Genomic DNA, 21906 nt, shown 5'->3' with positions numbered 1-21906 from the left:
GTACCTGGAAGATGTTGGAGAGGTCCCTGAGGTTGAAGATGTAATGAAACTTAATGGCCGTGGGAAGGAACGTCGCCGCAATTTTCTGGTGCAAGGCTGTTGCAGGAGAGAGGCACATCGATTCTTACCGACTCTTAATGGCCTCAGGAAGTGCAGGGCCTAAAGTTCCTAAAGCAAATGGACTGCAAGGGTGACGATTTAACCAAGAAATCCGCGCAGCTCTCTGAGGAGGGCGGGCGATCGCGGCCATTGTGAACTGCCCCTCCTCTCACTCCCCTCCCCCAGGCAACTGGATTTCACATCTCTCTGGTCTGCAACACAGCACCGTTTAAAAAAGATCGATTCCAAAGGATAGATAAAATATTTACGGCGGCGGGGGGGGGGGGGGGGGGGGCGGGGGCGGGGATGGGAAGACCCGTAGGCCCGTAAAGCGGTGGGTCTCACCAGCTGGCTTACCCAGGGCCGCAGTCACCAGATGGCTGCTCAGTCTCTGGATCACCATGGGTGTTGAGCGGTAGGACAGATGCTGTACCAGAATCGTGTTGTAGATGGTGATGAGGGCGTCCTGCCCGGGGAAGCTCACGGCGAACACACAGAAGTGGCGCTGCACAGAGGGAGCCGAGCTAGGAGCTGGAGGCCATGGCTGACCCTCTGGGGAGAGCGGACCCTGTTGCCACTGTCTACTGTTTGGTGGGGGGCATAGTAAAGACGCATAGAGAAATCACACGAGACACCCATTCTATGTGAAGCAGCCATGCACATCGTCCTGAAAATATTCCCAGAGGCACAGCATGGAGCACACCAGGTCTGGGGGTGTCTCCCAGGTCCCTGTGCACAGCTCTGGTCTGGGGGGATATCCCGGGTCCCCGTGACTCTGGATATTTGGAAAGGTCAGCCTGGGCACAGCTGCAGATGTGATACTTGATACCCTGCTAAAACTGGGCCCCAGGCATCCCTACAATAACTTTGGGGTTTAAGTCTGTCTCCAGTGTCATATATAAAAAGGTATCTGTGGGCTGGAGAGACAGCTCAGAGGTTAAGAGCACTGAATGCTCTACCAAAGATCCTGAGTTCAATTCCCAGCAACCACGTTGTGGCTCACAACCATCCATAATGAGATCTGGCGCCCTCTTCTGGCCTGCAGGCACACGTGCAAGCAGAACACTGTATACACAATAAAGATGTCTTTAAAAAGAAAAAAAGGTGTTTGTAAATTATCTGAAATTCAGGTGCAGTTGGGCACCTGTGAGACCAAACCCGGGATCCTGCACCCTGTGCTCTGTTAGTCAAGTGTTCCTCAGAGCCTCAACCCCTTAGGTGTTCCAAGACACTGCTGGCCATGGAGCCCACCTGGCCTTGAACTCAAAATTTTTCCTGTCCCAAGGGCTGGGATTACAGGTGTGCACCGCCACACCACGCACATCTGGCAGCCTTCCAGGGTCATGAAGAGGGCTGTCTGGCCTCTCGTCCTTTCTGCTCCCCTCAATTCCTGATACTCAAGGCTAGTGAGATCTGCGGAGCAGGGCAGCCCAGTGCTAACGCCCCAATCCGGGGCCAGAGCTGAAGGTGCTGGACCTCTGCCTACCTGGAGTCTGGGGTCGATGGTGAAGGAGCCGGACGTAGGGTTCATGCAAGCCACATACTGACAGTTGTGGACATCCTTCAGCGTCAGTTTCTGCCTGTCGTACCTGTTGGGGGGGGGGGGGGGAACAGTGCACCGCAGGCCCAAAGAAGCCCCCCTCCCCAGCATCACCTCGTGCGTGCCTAAGGAAGACCACTAGGGGGCAGCGTCAGGTGAGAGAGCTGACTGCATGCTGTGCCTGAGGGGAGCTTGGGAATGGCCCTGAGCTCCAGCCCAGCTCTCAGGGGGAGGACGTTCACCCTGTCGGACTGGATGACCACTGGGAACCTTGCTACTCCTGCCTTCACTCGGCATCACCGCCAGGATGCAGGAGCCCGTGTGGCAAGCGGAACCATAAGGGCATTTGTCGGGTAGCAAGCCAAAACTGCTTCCTGCCCCACGAGTACGTGTGTGTGTGTGTGTGTGTGTGTGTGTGTGTGTACGCGCGTTTATGCACTGGCGCACATGTTTTGAGACAAGGTCTTATTAGGTAGCCCAGGCTGTCTTTGGACGGGTGGCAATCCTCCTGTCTCAGCTTCCTGAAGGGATCAAAGGCACGTGCCACCACGCACATGCTCGGTATAGATCACTCAACTTGGTTTTTTTTTTTTTTTTTTTTTTTTTTTTTTTTGGATTTTTCGAGACAGGGTTTCTCCGTAGCTTTTGGTTCCTGTCCTGGAACTAGCTCTTGTAGACCAGGCTGGCCTCGAACTCACAGAGATCCGCCTGCCTCCGCCTCCCGAGTGCTGGGATTAAAGGCGTGCGCCACCACCGCCCGGCTCAACTTGGTTTTTTATTGAGACAGGGTCTCGGGCATGCTCAGCTGAGTAGCCAAGGGTAACCCTGAACTTGTGATCCTCCTGCTCCTACCTCCCAGGTGCTGGGATTACCAGCAGACACCGCTAGGACACGCTTGGTTTATCCACTGCTGGAAACTGAACCCAGCCCTCACTATTAGGGGAGCTGAGCGCTCGCTCTGTGATGTCACTATCCTCTTTGTGTGTCTCCCACTCCCCCCACCCCTCACCTGCTGTGGCTGCTACCCCTTGGTAGAACCCAGAATTGCTCATATTCTCCAGACAGCTCCTCTGCCCCTCCATGAACTTAGCACACTGTCAGGGTGTCCCCCTCCCCCTCTGCTAATTATTATGTTGGCCTACGCTTTTGTTGAACGAGATTCCCACAAGTCCCATGTCAGTCATGGAAGCAGCTTTTCTAACCCCCAGCTTGGCTTTCCAAAGTTTTGTCTGGGGAGCCCTTCTCTGCCCCACCTTCCTCAGAACCCGTGTCCCTGCCTTATCTGGATCAGGCACCAAAAGTGCCTTTTCCTGAGATGACTGCAATGGGATCCCTTTGTCCCTGCCATTGCGGGCCACCTGGACCTCATCTGTAGGGAGGTTCTGCCACACTGTGTGTGTATGTGGGGGTGGCAGAGGGCAAGCTGCAGGAGGAGGTTTTCTGTTTCCCCTGGGATCCGATTTGGGTTGTTGGCCTTGGTGGCAAGCTCTGGCACACCATCCTGCTGGGGTGTTTTGAAAACCCAAATCGAGCCACTCCTCCCCTTCCTCAAGCTTCTTCAGAGAAAACCCGAAGGTGAGCGTGGGTTGAGCTGCATCTGGAGATTAACCAGCGGGAGAGCCGCTCTGGCTAGAGAGCACAGGGGGCTTGCAAGTCTTCCCAGTGTTTGGTGGAGAGCTCTACCGAGGTCCATGTGGGGGTTAGGCTGCCACTGAGTCTCCAGAGGCCTCACAGGGGAGCCCCCGGAGGGAGGGGAGCACCCCACCACTTCACTGCTGCCTTCTCCTTCACTAACTCAACAGCGCTTGCCCTGAGGGCCACCGTGCGGACACCACCTGGGCTGTGCTATCACCCTCTCAGTAGGTGGCTATACCCACAGCTCAGGGACTCTGAGATCTTCTTTCCTGGGCCCCATGGGTCAGTGCTGCCCATGGGGAAAGGTGGGCTGTGGGGTGAGTGTTAGGACTGTAACCTTCAACAGGCAGCCTGACCATCTTGAGCATGACCCCCCCCCCCCGTTTCTGGGCAGTCCTGAGGTGGGCTCTGGGAGCCTACTGACTGGCTTCTGGTGTTTGTTTGCTTTTTATCTCATCTACTCCCAGCTCTGGCCCAGGCTGCTTCCCGATTTGAAGAGGTAAGTGCCCCCCTGTGCCAGGCAGAAGGTGCCATGTGCACCCTCCTCCCCCTTCCTTCTTCAGTCCATCCTTGAGCAGCGTTCCCTTCTGTCACAGGCCCCTTGTGCATGGCCTTCTCTCAGCCAAGGCTGCTCTCCCCAACAAGTCCCTCAGCAGTCCCAACGGCATCTGCCTCCCAGCTCTCCAAGGGGCATCTTTGACCCACCAGGGGCTCCTCTGTGGTGGATCCAGGCTTTTCCTCAGAGTGCTCCCTTGGCCCACCACAGCAGGTAGGTATTTCCTTGAGTGGGAACCCGAGTGGGAACCCATCTGTTCTCCCTTGTAGGCGGTCTTGGCCACAGTTGCTGACATGTTTGTGGGGTAGCAACAGAGCAGAACCCGAATGATCTTTCCACTGCTCCGACCCTGCCCCATGACCCATGATCCCATGGCCTAGTCCCACGCCCCACAGAGCGGTGGCAATGCCTCCAAGCTCCTCAGTCCACTCGCTGCCCCTCACCAGTGCCCGTGGTCCATGTGCTGACGGATCAGGGTGTGTGGGGCCACAGTGCCGTACTTGTCCACCTCAGGCATGTTCATGTCATCGATGAAGTAGATTAGTTTCTTGGTGCCCGGGGGGCCATAGTTCCTCCCTGACTTCTTTTCCAGAGGCTTCTCCAGCACTCCTGGGAAGGACAGAAGGTCATCTACTACCCACACATCCTAGACAATGCAGGGCCCTACTGGCTGGAGGTAAGGGGTCAGGATTGCAGGGTGTGCCTGGCCCAGAGAGAGACCCTCAGTGGCGTGTCATAGGCAGCGGGGATCCACCATGATCCACCATCTGCCACTCAACTTGGCCTCTGTTTTAAAACACCATTCAGAGGAGGAGGTGGCAGGACCCTTGATCTGGCTCAACCTTAGTAGGGCCACCCCTAATTGACGTGAGATTATTTCAGCTGGAGGATCAGCCGTCTCTGGGACCCTCAAGGACCCTCAGTGGCCACCGCTGCAGTATCTGCCCTCCACAGGGACAAGACTAGCCTTCAGAAGCATTCAGGCCTACAGTGGGAGGAGGTGGTGGGCAGGTGGGCAGGTGTGAGGATGGGGCCAGGCTCTCACCCTGCAGCATGGCTGAGGTCGTGTAGAAATTGAAGGGCACAGCCTGCACCAGGTAGTCATCGGTGCTGAGGCTCTCCAGCTTGTCCCCCATCAGCACCGACTTGCCGGTGCCGGCATTACCCACCAGCATCACCGGCCACGCCTTCCCCATGAGCAGGTCCATGAAGTACCGGATGCGGATGGTTTCCGTGGTATGGACTAGGGAGGCCTAGGGGTGAGAGGGAGAGGGGCAAGGCTGACGGACAACAGGGACGACAGATCCAGTTTCAACTGGTGTGCAGGTTCCACTGGGTTTCTAAGTCCCCAGCGTGGGAGGAGACCCTGAGCCCTCCTCCGGGCCATGGCTTTGGGGGAGGTTACCTGCAGCGGGATGTCAGGGTCCAGCTCAAAGGCAGGCACTTTATCTGTCCAGGGCAGGAATTTCTTTGTTTCGGGGTCAATGTAGTAGTCGAAGATGGTCCCCTGCGAGGGTAGCTTGATCGTTTTAAATTCATTGATCCACCACTTGCTGAACTCCACCCGATAGTCAATGAGCTGTAAGGACAGGAAGAACAGGAAGCGCCCAAGGGCTCAGCTAAGAGAGCTGCAGGGTGGCCTGGGTCTGGACGGAGGCTCCCTGGGGCTCCTGTCACCTGGTCCTGGAACATGGCACCCCCGAAAGCCCAAAAGCAGGCGAACACAAAGTAGAGTTCATACAGCTCCTTGGGGGAGTCGGGCGGGGCGTTCTTCTCCGTGAGCAGGCACTCTAGCAGGTAGAGGATGGTCTGGATGACTGTGATCTCGGGCACGGGGGTGATCCGCTTGAAGCCGACCCGCAGCTTGTCCAGGCACGTGGGCAGGTACTTGTCGAAGAGGATGGTCAGGTTGGCCTTCTCGGATTGCACCTTGCGCCTCTCGATCCAGCTGCTCACCACCCTGAGGGGGAGTGATGGCCTCTGTCAGCCGGCCGAGGGCCCTTCACAGTGCTGGGGTGGGGGGAATGGCCAGGGAAGCAGGGTGCGACTTAGCCTCCCATATGGCAGTGCCCTGCAGACCCTCAGAGGGCCTGACAAGGATGCCGGGTCAGTGGGGCGTCTGGGTTTCTCCTCTGGATTGGTAGTTTTGGGAGTGATGTAAATCCAAGGCAACTGGGATGGACCAGCTCACCCACTTGCCTCCCCCAACCCCACTTCTTTCGACCATGTCCCTTGAATCCCAAGCTGTCATCAAACCAGGTATCCAAGGATGAGAGCATATGAGCCTTCTATTTCCACTTCTCAAATGCTGGACTTACCGGCTGACAATAACCATGCCTGGATTATGTGGTGTTAGGTAAACCAGCGTACTAGGTAAGCGCTCTACCCATTAAACTACAACCCCAACCTCCAGACAGTCATTCTTATTGCCACCCAGGAAGCATCTTCCCCCAGCTGAAGCTAATACTAAGGGCTGGGGACTAGGAGAAGATCTCATGAGGTCATCTGGGGGTTGAGTGAGGGGCGGGCAGCTAAGGATGGAAAAGAGGAGAGGAAGTGGGACCCTCATGACATCATTCAGACCTCTGTATCCAGCTGTGTGACTGGAGGACCCAGTTAGTGGCTGGAACCCATACATACACATATGTGTAGACATCATATGACACATTCATTGCAAGAGTCCAAGTCCATGCACTAGATGACCCCTGGGACCCACTCCACACTGTACAGCGCAATGCCATGCCCCAGCACGGTTGTGAGGGGCAGGGAAGCTGCAGCTGGCTGCCTGGGCTCGCCTGGTGGACCACATAGCCAGATGCAGCTGGAGGCAAGTCCACTCAACAGCTTTGGGTTCCTGATTTCTCATCTACAATCCCATCATGTTTACGTCACCCCCTCTCCTGAGGACGGCGCGGGCTGCTCCTTTTAAAGCCCACAGAGGGGAGCCTGGCCCGTGGCAAGTGCCAGAGGAGTCTCTGCTAAAAGCATAACTGGTGCCGGGCTCCCTCGAGGGTCAGCGAGCGGAGGGCGTGCGTCATTTCCAGGATGCCGAGGCATAAGCAGGAAGCTCGTGTTATGAAACACGAGGCCACAGTCCACGGCCCAGACCTGCCGGGCTCTCCACGAGCCTGTTGGGGGCGCTGCTGCTTCCTGCTCTGCTGTGGAGACAGGAAGCTGAGCCTGGACCCCAACACCTGCACACCCGTGTGGTAGAGAAGCCTTCACGTCTATGTCCCACACACGGTGTGGGTGTGAACTTCACACGCGGGTGGTCCTCGGTCAGGTGGGCTGGCACGCAGGTCTGGACGCAGGCTGCTGCTTTACTGCCTGCGTTAAGGACTCCCATGTTACACTGCCTTGGTGATGTCACGGGTCGCAGTCCCCTGCATGCTGGGTTCCATCTGTGCACACACTCAGGCAGACATACCTGAAGACGCAACTCAGGCACTTCTGGCTTCACTCCCAGAGGTGACTGGGGCATGTCATCGGCCTATGTCCCCGTGGGCTGGCCGGCTGCTGGCCAGCTTCTGTGGGAGTCCTACTTGAGGGCTGCTGCTCCACGTGGGGACCCTGTATCTGCCTCTCGTGGTTCCTTCAGCAGAACTCATCCTCTTCCGATTGCTCCGGACACCCCAGAGTGTGCAGTTCCTGCCTCTGTTCTCACAAGTTCAGCTCTGGCTCTCCTGCCTGCTTCCCACTGCTGTGTCCCCTGACCCCATCGCCTGCATCCTAGAGCCGTCTGTGTCCTGACGTCTCCCATTTCTTGGAGTGACCATGACTTGACTTCTTTCTCCTTGCATTTCATCTTCTATCCGGGTTTCACTTCAGCCCCCATTCCTGTCTTCTGTTCTCCCCAAAAACTCAAGCTGCTGCAAGGGACCCATACCCACCCAGAAACTAAGTGCGTGGCCTCACAGAGGGAGGGAGACTTTGCGGGCACAATCAAAGTCTGGTTCTTAAGATGTGGTTGTCCTGAGCTACAGTGGACCCTGAATCTGGTGCTGGCAGTGGACCATGTAGAGACAGTCGTGGGTGGTCACGAGCCACCAGGAACTGGTAAAAGTTGGGATCAATCCTGTGCCATAACCTCCAAGGATCCAGTGTGCGCCATCGTTGACCTTGGGCTTCCTGCCTCAGCTCTCAGAGGATGGGCTGCTCTCAGGGGCTACCTGGCGAGCAGCTCTTCCTTACGGCAGTGCCGGGAGTATGACAAGTACTTCTGGGCAGATGACTCTGAGGTTCCTGTCTCAGCAGCTTCCAGCCCCCTGGTGTCTGGCCAGGTCCCAGTCCTGTGCCCGCCAGGGGGCCATCCTCCTCGGCACCCTCTGGAAGCCTGGCCTGGCTCTGCAGCCTGCCTCCCCGTGGACATCTTACCTCCCACTGAAGAGGGACAAGGCACTGAAGTACGAACTCCATTTCCTTCTCTCTACCACAGTTGTGTGTGCCTGGACACCTCAGGCCAGCTCCCTGTGCCCAAGACTGGGTCTCACCTTGACAAGCCTCTCTTCTCTCGCAGCTCCCCTCCCCGCCCAACACTTAAGTTTAAACTCAGAACTCTCATAGACAGCTACTTCAAGTGCCACCTCGGTGCTGGCAGCTGCCCTAGTGTTCCACGGCTTCCTCTTGGTGAGCACCTGGCTGCCAGGTCCTGGCCAACTTTCTTCCTTGAGCCTGCTGTCTCTCAGGTGTGACCCTGTCAGTATCCTGCTCCTTGCAGTTTCTCCTCAGAGCTCTGCAGCTCACCACTGCCCCTTGTGTCTCTTCTGAGATCACTTTTGGGTATCTGTTTCTCTTCCGAGACTATGTGAGTTGGGTGAGGAGAACACGTCTGCAATCATGACCCACGTCTCTCCTGGAAAATCAGCTTCCCCAGCATGGAATGCTCAGGGTTCCACCGACACAAACGGTATGAAGAAAGGATCAGGTGGACAGATGGGGGTGGGACTGGGGATAGGTGGGTGGATAGATGGGTTGATGATTGGGTAGATGGGTAGATAAATGGATGGGCAGATGGGTAGAAAAGTAGGTGGGCAGATTGATTGCTGGGTGGGTGGATAGGTGGGTAGATGGGTGGGTGAATGGGTGGGTGGATGGGTGGGTACGTGGGTGGATGGATGGGTGGATAGGAGGATGGGTGGGTGGATGGATGGGTGGATGGGTGGATAGGAGGATGGGTGGATGGGTGGATGGATGGGTGGATAGGTGGGTGGGTATGTGGGTGGATGGATGGGTGGGTGGATGGGTGGATGGATGGATGGGTGGATAGGAGGATGGGTGGGTGGGTGGGTGGGTGGGTGGATGGGTGGATGGGTGGGTGGGTACGTGGGTGGATGGATGGGTGGATGGGTGGATGGGTGGGTGGATGGGTGGGTGGATGGGTGGATGGATGGGTGGGTACGTGGGTGGATGGGTGGGTGGATGGGTGGATGGGTGGGTGGATGGATGGGTGGATAGGAGGATGGGTGGGTGGGTGGGTGGATGGGTGGGTGGATGGGTGGATGGGTGGGTGGGTACGTGGGTGGATGGGTGGGTACGTGGGTGGATGGGTGGATGGATGGATGGGTGGATAGGAGGATGGGTGGGTGGGTGGGTGGGTGGATGGATGGGTAGATAGGTGGGTGGATGGGTGGATAGGTGGATGGGTGGGAGGGTGGATGAATAAATGGACAGATGGGTAGATGAACTGATGGGTGAATGCCCATTATTTCCAGCTCAGGTATCCATCCTTATCTTATAGTTCTTAGAACATGGGTGGATTGCTGCTCCAGCTGACTAAGGACATTGGCTTCAAGCTGCCCCTTCAGTGTCCCCTGAAGTTTTACTCTTCTGTTGATCATTGGCCACATGTCCAAGCAGGAAAGTATCAACACCAAATCTCCTGTTCCTTAAGACTTTAAAGCACTCTCAAGTTCATGCCTTCCCCCACCCTCATCCCCACGCCTTCCCCCACCCTCGTCCTTATTGTCCACACGTTTGTCCGCAGGCAAGGCTGGAACCGTTCTTCACGTCACAAATGGTCCTCAGCCTTCATTCACCCAGGGCCTCCCCATAGGCGCCAGACCTCCTCTGGGAATCTGAACCCAGATCCTGTACTTCCCGAGTGCCCCCCCCCCCCCCCGTGGCAACTTTGAGTTCAGTCTTCAGGGACAGCAGTATCTCCAGCCCCTCCTTATCCCAGCATCCTGAGCGCCCAGCTTTTATACAAGAGGGGTTCAGCAGCTGCCATACGGTAGTGTCACTGAGTTTCTGTCACACTCTCAGCCCTTCACTGCAGCGACAGTGAGGTGAACACACATGCAAGCGTGTACCCTTCTGATACAGCCCACTGAACGTGAGGTGGAGGGGCCCCGTGGTACTTATATGCGTGGATGGGTACGTGAACCCCTGACCACTTTCTCTGCCGCAGTTTGGAATAAAGAGAGCCCAAGCCCTACTCACGGGTTCCACCCAAGATCAGCAGGGTTGATGTAGAGTATGCCAGCCCTGGAGACGGTGGCTGGGGTGGCTGTCCTCAGGTGACTGATCTCGAACACCAGCCTCATGGTGCGATTCAAGGGGATTCGCTCATTGCTGGCCAGGGTGAGGACCTGGGGAGGCAGCAGTCTCTAAGTGAGGAGCCACTGAGGCAGACACACAGACCACACTGAATCCACGTCTCTCAGCTTTCCTTTCCTCCAGCCCCCGCATGCCTGCCTGGTTCCCAGCCAACACAGACATCCCTTCAAAAACCACAACTCTCCCCTCTATGGGAACCCTTCCATGTTGTCTTCTGCCCAGTTGAGAAGCCCTGATTTTGAGACAGGGTCTTGCTGTGCAGCCCAGGCAGGTCTTAAATTCATGTCCTCCTGCCTTGTCCTCCCCGGCGCTGAGAGGAATTGTTTTCTCCAGCCGCTTCTAGACTATTCTAGAGCCATCTCTACCTCCCAAGTGTGTCACTATGATGTGCACCTGTGAGTTGGAGGATGGGCCCCGAGCTGTATTCTGGCCATCACTGAGGCAGAAACATGGGCGGGCTCAGGAGAGCATGGATCGGTGTCCTGATTGGAGAACACCTTGTGGCAGGTGCTGTCTGCAGTTCATGACTTTCCGTGCGGACTTCCCAACAGACTCCCTCCCAGCCGCCCTGCTCCACCCTCTACCCCTAGCACTGTGTGTAAGTTCCCACTCTCTTGGTGGGGATGGGGGGGGTTCAGCTGGGAGTCCAGGGGTCACCCACCTTGTTGTCATCCATGACTGTGTTGAGGGACTCGATCCACATGGGATCTATGTCCCCATCCAGGACAATCCACTTGGGACCATCGTGCGTGATGTTGGCCAGGTCCCGCATGATGGTTGAGAATAGGCCTGTAGGGAGGCAGGCTGGTGACATGCATGGCCACTCCCGAGGGGCTAAATGGCATGCCAGTCACTCCCGAACCTTCACTCGCTCGCGCCCAGGTGGATCTGACCTTGGCCTTGCTTGCTCTCACTTTCTCAGAGGTGGCTGGCTGGTCCCCATTTTAAGGGACAACAGTGGTTTTCTTGCTCCTCGTGGTACTGCCCACACCTCTGCCCTTGCCTTCTTCTGACCCTCCCATCCCTTTCCACCATTGGCCCCTCTTTTGAGGCCCTTGTGGGCAGAGGCCCACCCTTCTCTGATAGAGGCGCCCTGCTGGAGGCTGCCACACTCAGCTCAGCTCCACCTGTGGGTCTCCCTGAGGAAAGGGGGCTCTACTTGGACTCTTGAGTCAGTTCCATGCCTGCTTCCTGCCTGCCTGGTGGTGCAGGAGCACTGTGCCCCGGGCATCCCAGGACTGGCTCTGTTATCTCTCCTGCACTGGTGTGGTCCTGTACGTGCTGTGATTCCTCCCAGGCCCAGGGAGCCTGCTGAGGTACCAGGCGGGGCCTCAGAAAGCCTCGCTGTGCTCCTGCCCTGAGCACAGCGACTGTCTCAGAGGTGATTCCTCACAGCCCGCCCCACCTACCATCTTTCCACTCCCTGGTCGCTGGGTTGATGATGCCAAACAGCTCGTCACAGGTGACAGCCTTTGGGTCCAAGTCCACCGCCACCGGCTTCCTCTTCAGATTCTGATAGGTCTTGTTGAGGGATTTGAGGACCTGGGAGGGTAGGAATCGTTCACCGACTCAATGCCCACAGCACCTGCCCCAGAGCCTGGCACACAGTCCGCATGGGGCCACCCTCTATGCAGCCCCAGGTGTGTTAGTGAACTGAGCAGCAGATGCTGCTGAGTCTGTGTCCCCTGGACAGCGGTGCAGGCTGGGTGATGGGAGCTGACTTCATCCTACTGATCCCGGAGAGAGAGCCTGAGACTATTCTGCGACCTAGAAAAGCACGCAAGCTCCGTGCTCACTACATTGAGAAAAACAAAAGAAACTGAAGAAAACGGCTCATGACTTTCACTCAGAGAAATGGGTTTCAAGGACATTCAAGGTTATTGTGTGTGTGTGTGTGCTCACACGTGTCCGTCATGTGTACCAAAGGATAACCTTGAGTGTCACCTTCAGGAACACCATCAACATCCTTCTGAGACAGCCTCTTTCACTGTGCCTGAGTTTAGCAGTTAGGCCAGCTACAGCTGGTGGCCAGCAAGCTCCAGGGATTCTCCCGTCTCTGCCTCTCTAGTGCCCTGCCCTCCATGCTTGGCTTCTTATGTGATTCTGGGGACTGGGTCTCTGTGCTTGTGAGGCAAGCACTGTACCAACTGAGCTGTCCCCTGGTCCCTCTGTCTTCAGAAATGGGTCTTGATAAGAGGCTAAGCATCCTGCCCTGGAGGCATATGGTCAGACACGTGACTGGCTCAGAATATGCCAGAGTTACTGCCACTGGTGTTGCCTGGTGCCACCCTCCAGGGCTTACCATGGCCTCAAGCAATGCCAGTGGGGGAGCCTCGGGGAGGCAGGTGGGATGTATGGGCGGCGGGTGACGGGGTGGAGTCAAGGGGCTGGGACAACAGGCAGATGCTGGTGACGTGCCTGGGATTTGCCACTGCCTGCGTTCCCAATGACAAACACTGAGTGTCGAACTTGAAGCAGCTCCTCCAGCTGCACAACCTTCAGCACGAAGCTGTCCTCCGCCTGCAGCTTGAGCTCCACTATGCTCTGCTTGATGATCTGGGGGACAAGGCAGAAGATGGAGCAAGAAGACAGCCTTTGGTGTGGATGAGCCTCCAAGTGTTGGCATTAATGTCACCCAGAGCCCCAACCCCAGATCCTTCTGTGACCCTCAGATTTCTGAAACCCAGGACTGGCTGGGGAACATGGCCCCAGGATCCTTGTGACAAAGACCAGGCTTCTCTGGGGGTGATGGAGGTCAGGGGAGGCGAGAATTACCTTCTCAAAATTCAGGTCTCGCTTTCGGGGCACGTCCAGGGCGGGGAAAAGGTCCCCGATCAGCCCCATGAACACGGGCAAGTCATCAGTCACGATCTTGGGGATATTGAAGTCCCTCAGTGCCCTCATGAGCACCTGGTCCTCTGCCCGGGTTGGGTCCCCCCTCTTCAAGGAGCCGGCCACCACCAGCACAGACTTGATGGCCCGCAAGCCCCAGTCATAGTGATCCTGTGGGGGTGGGGACAGGGATATGAATGCCCATTCCTACAGTGGTCAGCTGGCAACTCCAGGCTCAGAGTGGATCTCAGGGAAGGCAGAAACAAGCGTGGGTCCCCTGAGACTTGACCAGGATCCCCCTGGGACTGGAAGAACACACCTGCTTGGAGAGCAGCTCTTTACACAGGGTGTAGAGGGTGATGAACTTCCGGGCCAGCAGCCGGGCTTCCAGGAAGCCCTCGGCCACCAGCATGATCTCACAGATCAATTCGAAGTCGGGCACCACCATCGCACAGGGCCTGGGGGGTGAGCAAGAAGCTGTTTCTCCCCACTTCAGCTCCTCTGGCTCCTCAGTTGTCCCCTGTCCCTCTTCCCTGGAGTATGTGTCTCTGCCAGCCAACCCGGGCACATGGAGCTGGGTTCCAGCTTTTCCCCATGGTTCCTCACACATCCGGGTCAGAAAGCTCTGGACCTCACACCTGCTCTAACCAGAATACTCATGAACAGAAGTGTCTCAGCTGGGGAACTGCCCTCACTTGGGGAGCCCCAGAGCTTCTGACGGACCTGCCTGCCTTCTTGCCAGTCTTGGGAGCTAGCTCCTCCACCTCCACTCACTCTTCAGCCCTGACACTGCTAGCCCCTCCCCCTCCCCCACCCCTCTCCCACACACCCCCTTTTACCTGAACAGGGCCTTCAGATTCTCAGGCAGCTCTGTGCGTCCGGCATAGCCAGGATTCATGGTGATGAAGATGCCCACAGTGGGGATGAGGCTTATTATCTCCCCCAGGAAGTTAAACTTCTTTTTCTTGGCCCGAATTGCATCTTGGACACACTTTACCTAGACAGTTGGTACGCAGACACATACCAGCATGGAACCGTCTGTGTGTGCAAATGTGTGTGTGCATTTGTGTTGGTATGCACATACGTGAAAGACAGATAGCAATGGGTGTCCTCCTCTATTGCTCTGCACTTCGCTGTTTTTGAGACGGGGTCTCTTGTTGAATGTGGAGCTCACCGGTCGACTGGACTGCCTGCCAGGGCGTCCCTGGGCTCCTCCCACCTCCCCCTGCACAGTACTGCTTCTGATTCTGTTTATGTTTTGAAACAAGGTCTCACTATGTAACAGCCCAGGCTGGCCTCAAACTCAAGAGATCCGCTTCCCTCTGCCTTCTGAGTAGTGGAATTAAAGGCGTGGTCCACGATACCTGGCAATATCTGCCCTCCCCCTTAAAATATTTATGAGTATGTTTGCATCTGTATGTACATGTGTGTTTGGCTGCCCAAAGAGGCCAGAAGAGGATGATGGGTCCCCCAAAGCTGTAAGCCACCTGGCATGGGTGTAGGGAACCGAACTCGGGTCCTCTGGGAGAATAGATGCTCTTAACCTCCGAGCCATTTCTCCAGGCCCCACATCTGGCCTTTTCTATCATGAGTTCTGGGAATCAAGCTCAGGTCTATATAGATCTGTGTGGCAAGCACTTTACTGATGGGACTATTGCCCCCCTATACCCTCAACTCCAGTTACAGGACCCTTTACTGATGGGACTATCGCCCACCCCTGCACCCCATTCCAGTTACAGGACCTGGCAGCTGTGACCAGCAATGCCCTCACACTGTCGCTGCCCATGGTTCCTGCCGGTGCTGCCCTGTCCTGTGATCTTGCCACGGGTGTTAGAGAGAAGACTTCAGGGGCAGGGAGGCTTTTGGCTCAAGAGCACCCTCTGGCCATGACCGTGGCTAAATTCTGTCAATTTTCTGATAAGAACCCACCAGAGTCCCTTTAGTATCTGTAGACAAGTGTCTCTGAGGCCACCTCCTGCTTATCAAGGAGGCATCTGGTCTGTGCTTGGGATATTAGAGAAACCTGCAGGATGCAGCTGCAATATATAAGATCGCCACTTGAGGGAGCTCCTGGCTTGTGATCGAAATCTCTGGGCCATCAGCGCCTCTGCCCAGCCCACAGCTTGCTGGCCTGGTCTTGCTAGGCAGTGCTGTGTGGGTCATGGCAGAGCCCACAGGGCTCACACCTGGGCAGGACTAGAGGGCAAGAACTGGGAGCATCGCCTGCTGCCAGAAGCTTCCCAGCATTCTGTTCCCAGGTCTTTCGTGCCCACAAACCAAACATGCTCCCTGGACCACTCTAGGGTTTGTTCCCTGACTTGGGAGTGGGGAAGAGCTTTGGGTGCATACTGGGTCGGGCTGGTAGTTAAGCCGGAATGAGGAGGGTGGCGGAGCGGCTACCATTTTGGCAAACTCAATTGGCCTTTCTCAGACTGGGAAATGGGGGGCTGCCGAGAGCTCTGGAGGTAAGCTTCCCCCAGGTCCTCTCTCTGCTGCACCCCTGCATGGGTGGTCAGGAGCCCTGCCCCCTGCCCACCCCACTGACTTTTCCTACTGAAATCCCAACAGGATTAGCAGCTGCTTCTGCTACAAAGCTCTGGCTTGTCATTGGGCGGACAGGTGGTTGGTGGGTAACAGACAGCAGGGTGAAACCTGGGTGCCTAGACCTTCACCCGACTCACTTTTCTAAGGTTAATTCTCTTTGGTGGTCAACTTCTGTGCCAGGAACATCAGGCTTGATGGATCAACGTCTTGTGACAAGACTGGAACCCCCCCCCCCCCAGCGCCCCTTCCTGTGTAACCTTGGAGCTCTTGCTAGCGCTTCCGCTGCCTGCACACCCCCACCCCACCCAGGACAAGAACGTTGTCCCCCGTCTTCCTTTCCCATTTCCCACTATTCCTTTTTCTGTCTGGGTTTGGGACAAGTAGCTAGGCCTGGCTTCTTAGGACCTCCAAAGTGGGGCCTCTGGCCTGGGGCTCCAGAGATGGGATTGCAAGTTAACCTGGGACTGGAGGCCAGCCTCAGCTGACCACAGCACCTACTGTTTCTCCAGCCTATCGGGCACCAGGGGCTCCTGTCTGAAAAGATGACAATGACCATTCAACACTCATGGCAGGGCCGTGAAGGTGAGTGTAAAAGCTGGGCGTGCTGGCATAGCCGTTCTCACACCGTTTGAGGACCCTGCTCCTTTTTGTCTTGCCTTGGATTCCCCACTGCTGTCCTATGCCCTGCTAGGGAATTCTCTAGACATTGGGCCACACTTCCCCCACCCACTCCTGACCTGTTAGTCACCTCCACACGCCCTCCCCCCCCCAATTCCTCCTCTGCTAAAGCACTTCGCTGTCCTCTGTCTCTCTGCTGCCAGGCTTAGTGGTCTGGCCTGGCCACCTCCACACTGAACTTAAGCTTTGGTAAGGGTTTCTCTAGCCTTGGATAGCTACTGAATACACTGTAGCCAACCAATGCCTAAAGACACTGTAACTTCATTCCTGAAGCACATGGCTGAGTCCCAGGCATGTCCATTGCAGGCAGCCAACTGTTGTCTGAACCATGTTCGGGTAAGACAGAGCCAACTGTGACCAACCCAGCTGCCCTACTTTGCTCAGACTGTAGACACAGACTGCTTACACGGTGCGATGGTACATTCTGGACCACTTGGGTTTAGCCTGCTGCCCGACTGTACAATCACAAAGGCAACTAAGGGTTATAAAATATCCTCTCTCCCTCTCTTTTCTAAACAGAGACTGAATCTATAGTCCTGCCTAACGTGCAGTTTGTTGCATAGACCAGTCTGGCCTTGAACTTGTGGCGATCCTCCTGGCTTTGCAGGGATTATAGGCATGCGCTACCACACCCAAGGTAATTTTCCATGTTAGCATCTCCAAGCAGTAACCGTTACTCCTCCCCGTCTCCCTGGGCACAGGGGCTGCCATCTCTGACTCTATTTCCTCTGTGTGGAAACTACCGAGGGCCACTAGGAACCAGGGCAGGGGTTGGTCTGAGGCATCTTTGTGTCATCCCATCGCCCAGTGCCCAGCTGTTGGGGTGGACAGGCAGAGGGTCTCTGGTGTCTCAGATGCCACAAAGTTGGGCAAAGCTCCAGGCCCCTCCATTGACCCACAGACCGAGCAGAAGGGCCCTACCTGCACAGCGATCACAGACAAGACCTCCACAGAGATCCGGTTAAACTCATCAAAGCAGCCCCAGGCTCCCGTCTGGGCTAGGCCCTTGTAGATGTTCCCACAGGACTACAAAGAGAAAGACATATCAGGGGAGGGAGTGGCTTCCAAAGGCCTGCAGGAAGCAGGTTTGCATCTTGGCACACTCCTGTGGCATCTGGCACATGCCTGGGACAGCATCCTTTCACGCCTGACCCGTCTATGGGCGTGGTCCCAGCGTCTCTCTAAGCAGAAGGCTCAGGCGGAGGTACAGCTATAGAAAGTCCTCGGCGGTCCCCCTCCACCTTCTCATTTTATGCGTGAAGGAAGGATCCTCCAGGTGGGCCGGGGCTGCCAGCTCTTTGGAGGACTTTTCCCTATGAGTGTGCTATTCTGTCTCCTGCAGGACGATCAACACAGCCACGGAGTCCAAATGGAAATCCCTTGTTGGGTCACCTGACCTTACTTTCCTAGGGCCCATGAGGAGGGCATGATGGTATGACCGTCACTCAGGAGGGGTCATGGGCATTGTCCTCAGCCTCAGGATGGGACCCGTAGGCTGTGGGACTCATCCAAGGGGAGGGAGTCCCCTGAAGACTGAGGGCCCCCACACTCCTCCTGTTACTGCTGGGGCCTCTCCCCTCCCATTCAGTTCTCTGAGTAGACATGACCCCTAAGTTTCTGTGCTCGATGGGACTGACTCCCCCGTCTCTTGTCCCCTTCAGAGTCCATCAGGACACTACAGTCACCCTAAGCCCATGTTGAACATGAAGCGGGTCCTCACTCCTTCTCTGTGGTCTCTCATCATTGGGACAATGGTGGTCATGGGTGGGGGTCCCTCTAGGACACATGGACCTCCAAAAGGGGGCGCTGGCAGGGCATTCTGAATGCCTCGTCACTGTCCCCAGGGTTCTGTTTGTGGGGACCACACATTCTTGAGTCCACATACCTTGTAGTCCATCTGCTCGGAGCAGTTGAAGACGTACACCATGGTGCCCAAGGCTCTGCCCAGGTCCTTGGTTGTCTCAGTCTTGCCTGTGCCAGCCGGGCCAGCAGGGGCTCCGCCCATGATCAGGTGCAGAGACTGCGTGAGGGTGATGTAGCACCTGCCAAGGACCCCCAGTCACCTGCCTGTGACCGCAGCCCCGCTCCGCACTGTGACCCTCTGACCCCAGCCCCGCTCCGCACTGTGACCCTGTGACCCCAGCCCCGCTCCGCACTGTGACCCTGTGACCCCAGCCCCGCTCCGCACTGTGACCCTGTGACCCCAGCCCCGCTCCGCACTGTGACCCTGTGACCCCAGCCCCGCTCCGCACTGTGACCCTGTGACCCCAGCCCCGCTCCGCACTGTGACCCTGTGACCCCAGCCCCGCTCCGCACTGTGGCACTGTGACCCCAGCCCCGCTCCGCACTGTGACCCTGTGACCCCAGGGCCCGCTCCGCACTGTGACCCCAGCCCCGCTCCGCACTGTGGCACTGTGACCCCAGCCCCGCTCCGCACTGTGACCCTGTGACCCCAGCCCCGCTCCGCACTGTGACCCTGTGACCCCAGCCCCGCTCTGCACTGTGACCCTGTGACCCCAGGGCCCGCTCCGCACTGTGACCCTGTGACCCCAGGGCCCGCTCCGCACTGTGACCCTGTGACCCCAGCCCTGCTCCGCACTGTGACCCTGTGACCCCAGCCCCGCTCCGCACTGTGACCCTGTGACCCCAGGGCCCGCTCCGCACTGTGACCCTGTGACCCCAGCCCCGCTCCGCACTGTGACCCTGTGACCCCAGGGCCCGCTCCGCACTGTGACCCTGTGACCCCAGGGCCCGCTCCGCACTGTGACCCTGTGACCCCAGGGCCCGCTCCGCACTGTGACCCTGTGACCCCAGCCCCGCTCCGCACTGTGACCCTGTGACCCCAGGGCCCGCTCCGCACTGTGACCCTGTGACCCCAGGGCCCGCTCCGCACTGTGACCCTGTGACCCCAGCCCCGCTCCGCACTGTGACCCTGTGACCCCAGGGCCCGCTCCACACTGTGACCCTGTGACCCCAGCCCCGCTCCACACTGTGACCCTGTGACCCCAGGGCCCGCTCCGCACTGTGACCCTGTGACCCCAGGGCCCGCTCCGCACTGTGACCCTGTGACCCCAGGGCCCGCTCCACACTGTGACCCTGTGACCCCAGCCCCGCTCCGCACTGTGACCCTGTGACCCCAGCCCCGCTCCGCACTGTGACCCTGTGACCCCAGCCCCGCTCCGCACTGTGACCCTGTGACCCCAGGGCCCGCTCCGCACTGTGACCCTGTGACCCCAGGGCCCGCTCCGCACTGTGACCCTGTGACCCCAGGGCCCGCTCCACACTGTGACCCTGTGACCCCAGGGCCCGCTCCGCACTGTGACCCTGTGACCCCAGCCCCGCTCCGCACTGTGACCCTGTGACCCCAGCCCCGCTCCGCACTGTGACCCTGTGACCCCAGGGCCCGCTCCGCACTGTGACCCTGTGACCCCAGGGCCCGCTCCGCACTGTGACCCTGTGACCCCAGGGCCCGCTCCGCACTGTGACCCTGTGACCCCAGCCCCGCTCCGCACTGTGACCCTGTGACCCCAGGGCCCGCTCCGCACTGTGACCCTGTGACCCCAGGGCCCGCTCCGCACTGTGACCCTGTGACCCCAGCCCCGCTCCGCACTGTGACCCTGTGACCCCAGGGCCCGCTCCGCACTGTGACCCTGTGACCCCAGGGCCCGCTCCGCACTGTGACCCTGTGACCCCAGGGCCCGCTCCGCACTGTGACCCTGTGACCCCAGGGCCAGTTTTTTGTAAACTGTTGGACTATAGCACTTGCTGAGCCCTGGAAGGACAAAAGGCAGAAAGCAGGAACACTGATGGGACGGAGGGACAGGCGTGGTGCCGGCGTGGTGCCGGCGTGGTGCCGGCGTGGCCCTCCGGACTCACCAGACACGGTTTCTGGGCTGAGTGCGGCTATTGTCCTATAATTTACTCAAGGCTCACACACTCGTGGGGGATTGACGTGCCACGCTCCCTGCTTTGAAGACCTCAGAGAGCTGAAGTAACTAACTCCCAAGAGGACACGGTCAGCGTCAGACCAAGGACTCAGCCTAAAGCTGCCCCCACGGTCTCCCACTCTGCCCGGTGTCTGGGCTGGATCATAAGCCCAGGACCTCCTCACCTAGATGTGGGTTCTTCTAGTCTCAGAGCTGAGGGTGAGAAGAACTGTGGGGAAGGGGTCCAGGGGGGTGTGTGGTGAGGAAGGAAGAGTGTCGGGTCCTCGCCTATCTGTGAGCGGGGTGATGACCAGCCGCGGGGTGTTGCCCAGGTACTCGTAGGAGTACTGGATCTGGGTGTCGGGTGCTCACCTGTCTGTGAGCGGGGTGATGACCAGCCGCGGGGTGTTGCCCAGGTACTCGTAGGAGTACTGGATCTGGGCATCGCAGATGTTGGCAAAGCAATGTTTCTTCTCCTCGTCCCAGCGGTGTCGGAGCTGTGACTGCCAGGTGAAGGCCTGCGAGCTCTCCACCTGCGGAAGGACACCAAGGGTGTCTTGGCTCCAGGCCAGTCCCTGGGGCTCCCCTCTTGATCCTATATATAACTGTTCCCACACCCTGGGGGGCGGCCTGCTACAAAGAGGAACACGTGCAGTTGGGGAGTTGGCCGCTTCGGTAAAGAACTTGCCGAGAGTCTAAGACACCTGAGTTCAATCCCCAGGACCCGTGTAATGTGGAGTTAGCCAGTGTGACGGTGGTGTGTGCTTGTAATCCCAGTGCTGTGGAGGTGGGTGCAGGACCCCTGGGGCTCCCTGGCCAGCCAGTCTCACCTGCTCGCTGAGTTCCAGGCCAATGTAAGAGACCCTGTCTCCAAAAAGGAGATAGACAGTGCCCACTGGCCCCCACAGGTGCACACACATGAACAGACATGAAGGAATGGAAACTTGACCTACTCATCTGACCTCTATTGATTGTGTGCGTGCGTGCGTGCGTGTGTGAAGGACAGCAACTTCCTCCTCCGACACCTCCCTGGAAGGAGGAGATGGCAGAGGCCAGCCCCGATCCCAGTTCCCAGGCCTCCCCAGCCCCCCGGGAACAGGCGTGCTCCTGCCTTGGCGGTGATCATTTTGGCCACCACGTCCCGGGCGTGCACGTCAATGGTGCAGATGGTCATGATCTTCATCCTGTCGCCAGCGCTGAGATTCCCGATGAGCAGCGTGATGAGCGCATTCAGCTGGCTGATCTGCAGTAAGGGACAACAGTGCTGGGACCCTGGCCGGCAGCCACCACCCTCGGGGGACCGTTGGGCTGGATGCCCGGGCTGTGGGGTGTCACAGAGTGTGTGTGGATAAGTTCACCAGCCCGTGTTTACCACAGTAAAAGAATGGAAAAGTTCCTCTCCTCCATGTGGAGATACCATGGGGCCCCTGAGGAGGAGGAGCATGTACATTCAGTAGAAACAGCTCCCTGGGGGCTGGAGAGATGGCTCAGCGGTTAAGAGAACTGGCTGTTCAGCCAAAGGAGCCGGTTTCAATTCCCAG

General features: G+C 57.7%; 1 protein-coding gene across 2 annotated transcripts in view; it reads right to left on the bottom strand.

Annotated features, from left to right (window-relative positions):
• The window catches only part of Dnah17 (dynein axonemal heavy chain 17), a 107600-nt gene that overhangs the window by 44634 nt on the left and 41060 nt on the right, over positions 1-21906 (bottom strand). Inside the window, exons 33-50 of one of the 2 annotated variants that reach the window (XM_041635881.1) lie at positions 21483-21608; positions 20738-20898; positions 18325-18481; positions 17361-17465; positions 14057-14214; positions 13537-13675; positions 13161-13388; positions 12804-12941; positions 11795-11927; positions 11047-11174; positions 10269-10417; positions 5508-5790; positions 5236-5409; positions 4876-5083; positions 4274-4439; positions 1586-1688; positions 457-604; positions 5-96 (exon numbers count right to left, since the gene is read on the bottom strand). In XM_041635881.1, coding sequence (XP_041491815.1) covers positions 5-96; positions 457-604; positions 1586-1688; positions 4274-4439; positions 4876-5083; positions 5236-5409; positions 5508-5790; positions 10269-10417; positions 11047-11174; positions 11795-11927; positions 12804-12941; positions 13161-13388; positions 13537-13675; positions 14057-14214; positions 17361-17465; positions 18325-18481; positions 20738-20898; positions 21483-21608 — 2796 coding nt within the window. Of the gene's footprint in view, positions 1-4; positions 97-456; positions 605-1585; positions 1689-4273; positions 4440-4875; positions 5084-5235; positions 5410-5507; positions 5791-10268; positions 10418-11046; positions 11175-11794; positions 11928-12803; positions 12942-13160; positions 13389-13536; positions 13676-14056; positions 14215-17360; positions 17466-18324; positions 18482-20737; positions 20899-21476; positions 21609-21906 lie in introns of both variants that reach the window. The other variant, XM_041635880.1, reaches the window with a different exon arrangement.

This window comes from Microtus oregoni, unplaced genomic scaffold, assembly GCF_018167655.1.
Source record: "Microtus oregoni isolate MIOR12 unplaced genomic scaffold, Mior012 000048F_ref0000485, whole genome shotgun sequence".
NCBI classification, from domain to species: domain Eukaryota; kingdom Metazoa; phylum Chordata; class Mammalia; order Rodentia; family Cricetidae; genus Microtus; species Microtus oregoni.
This window is presented reverse-complemented; position numbering and strand designations above follow the sequence as displayed.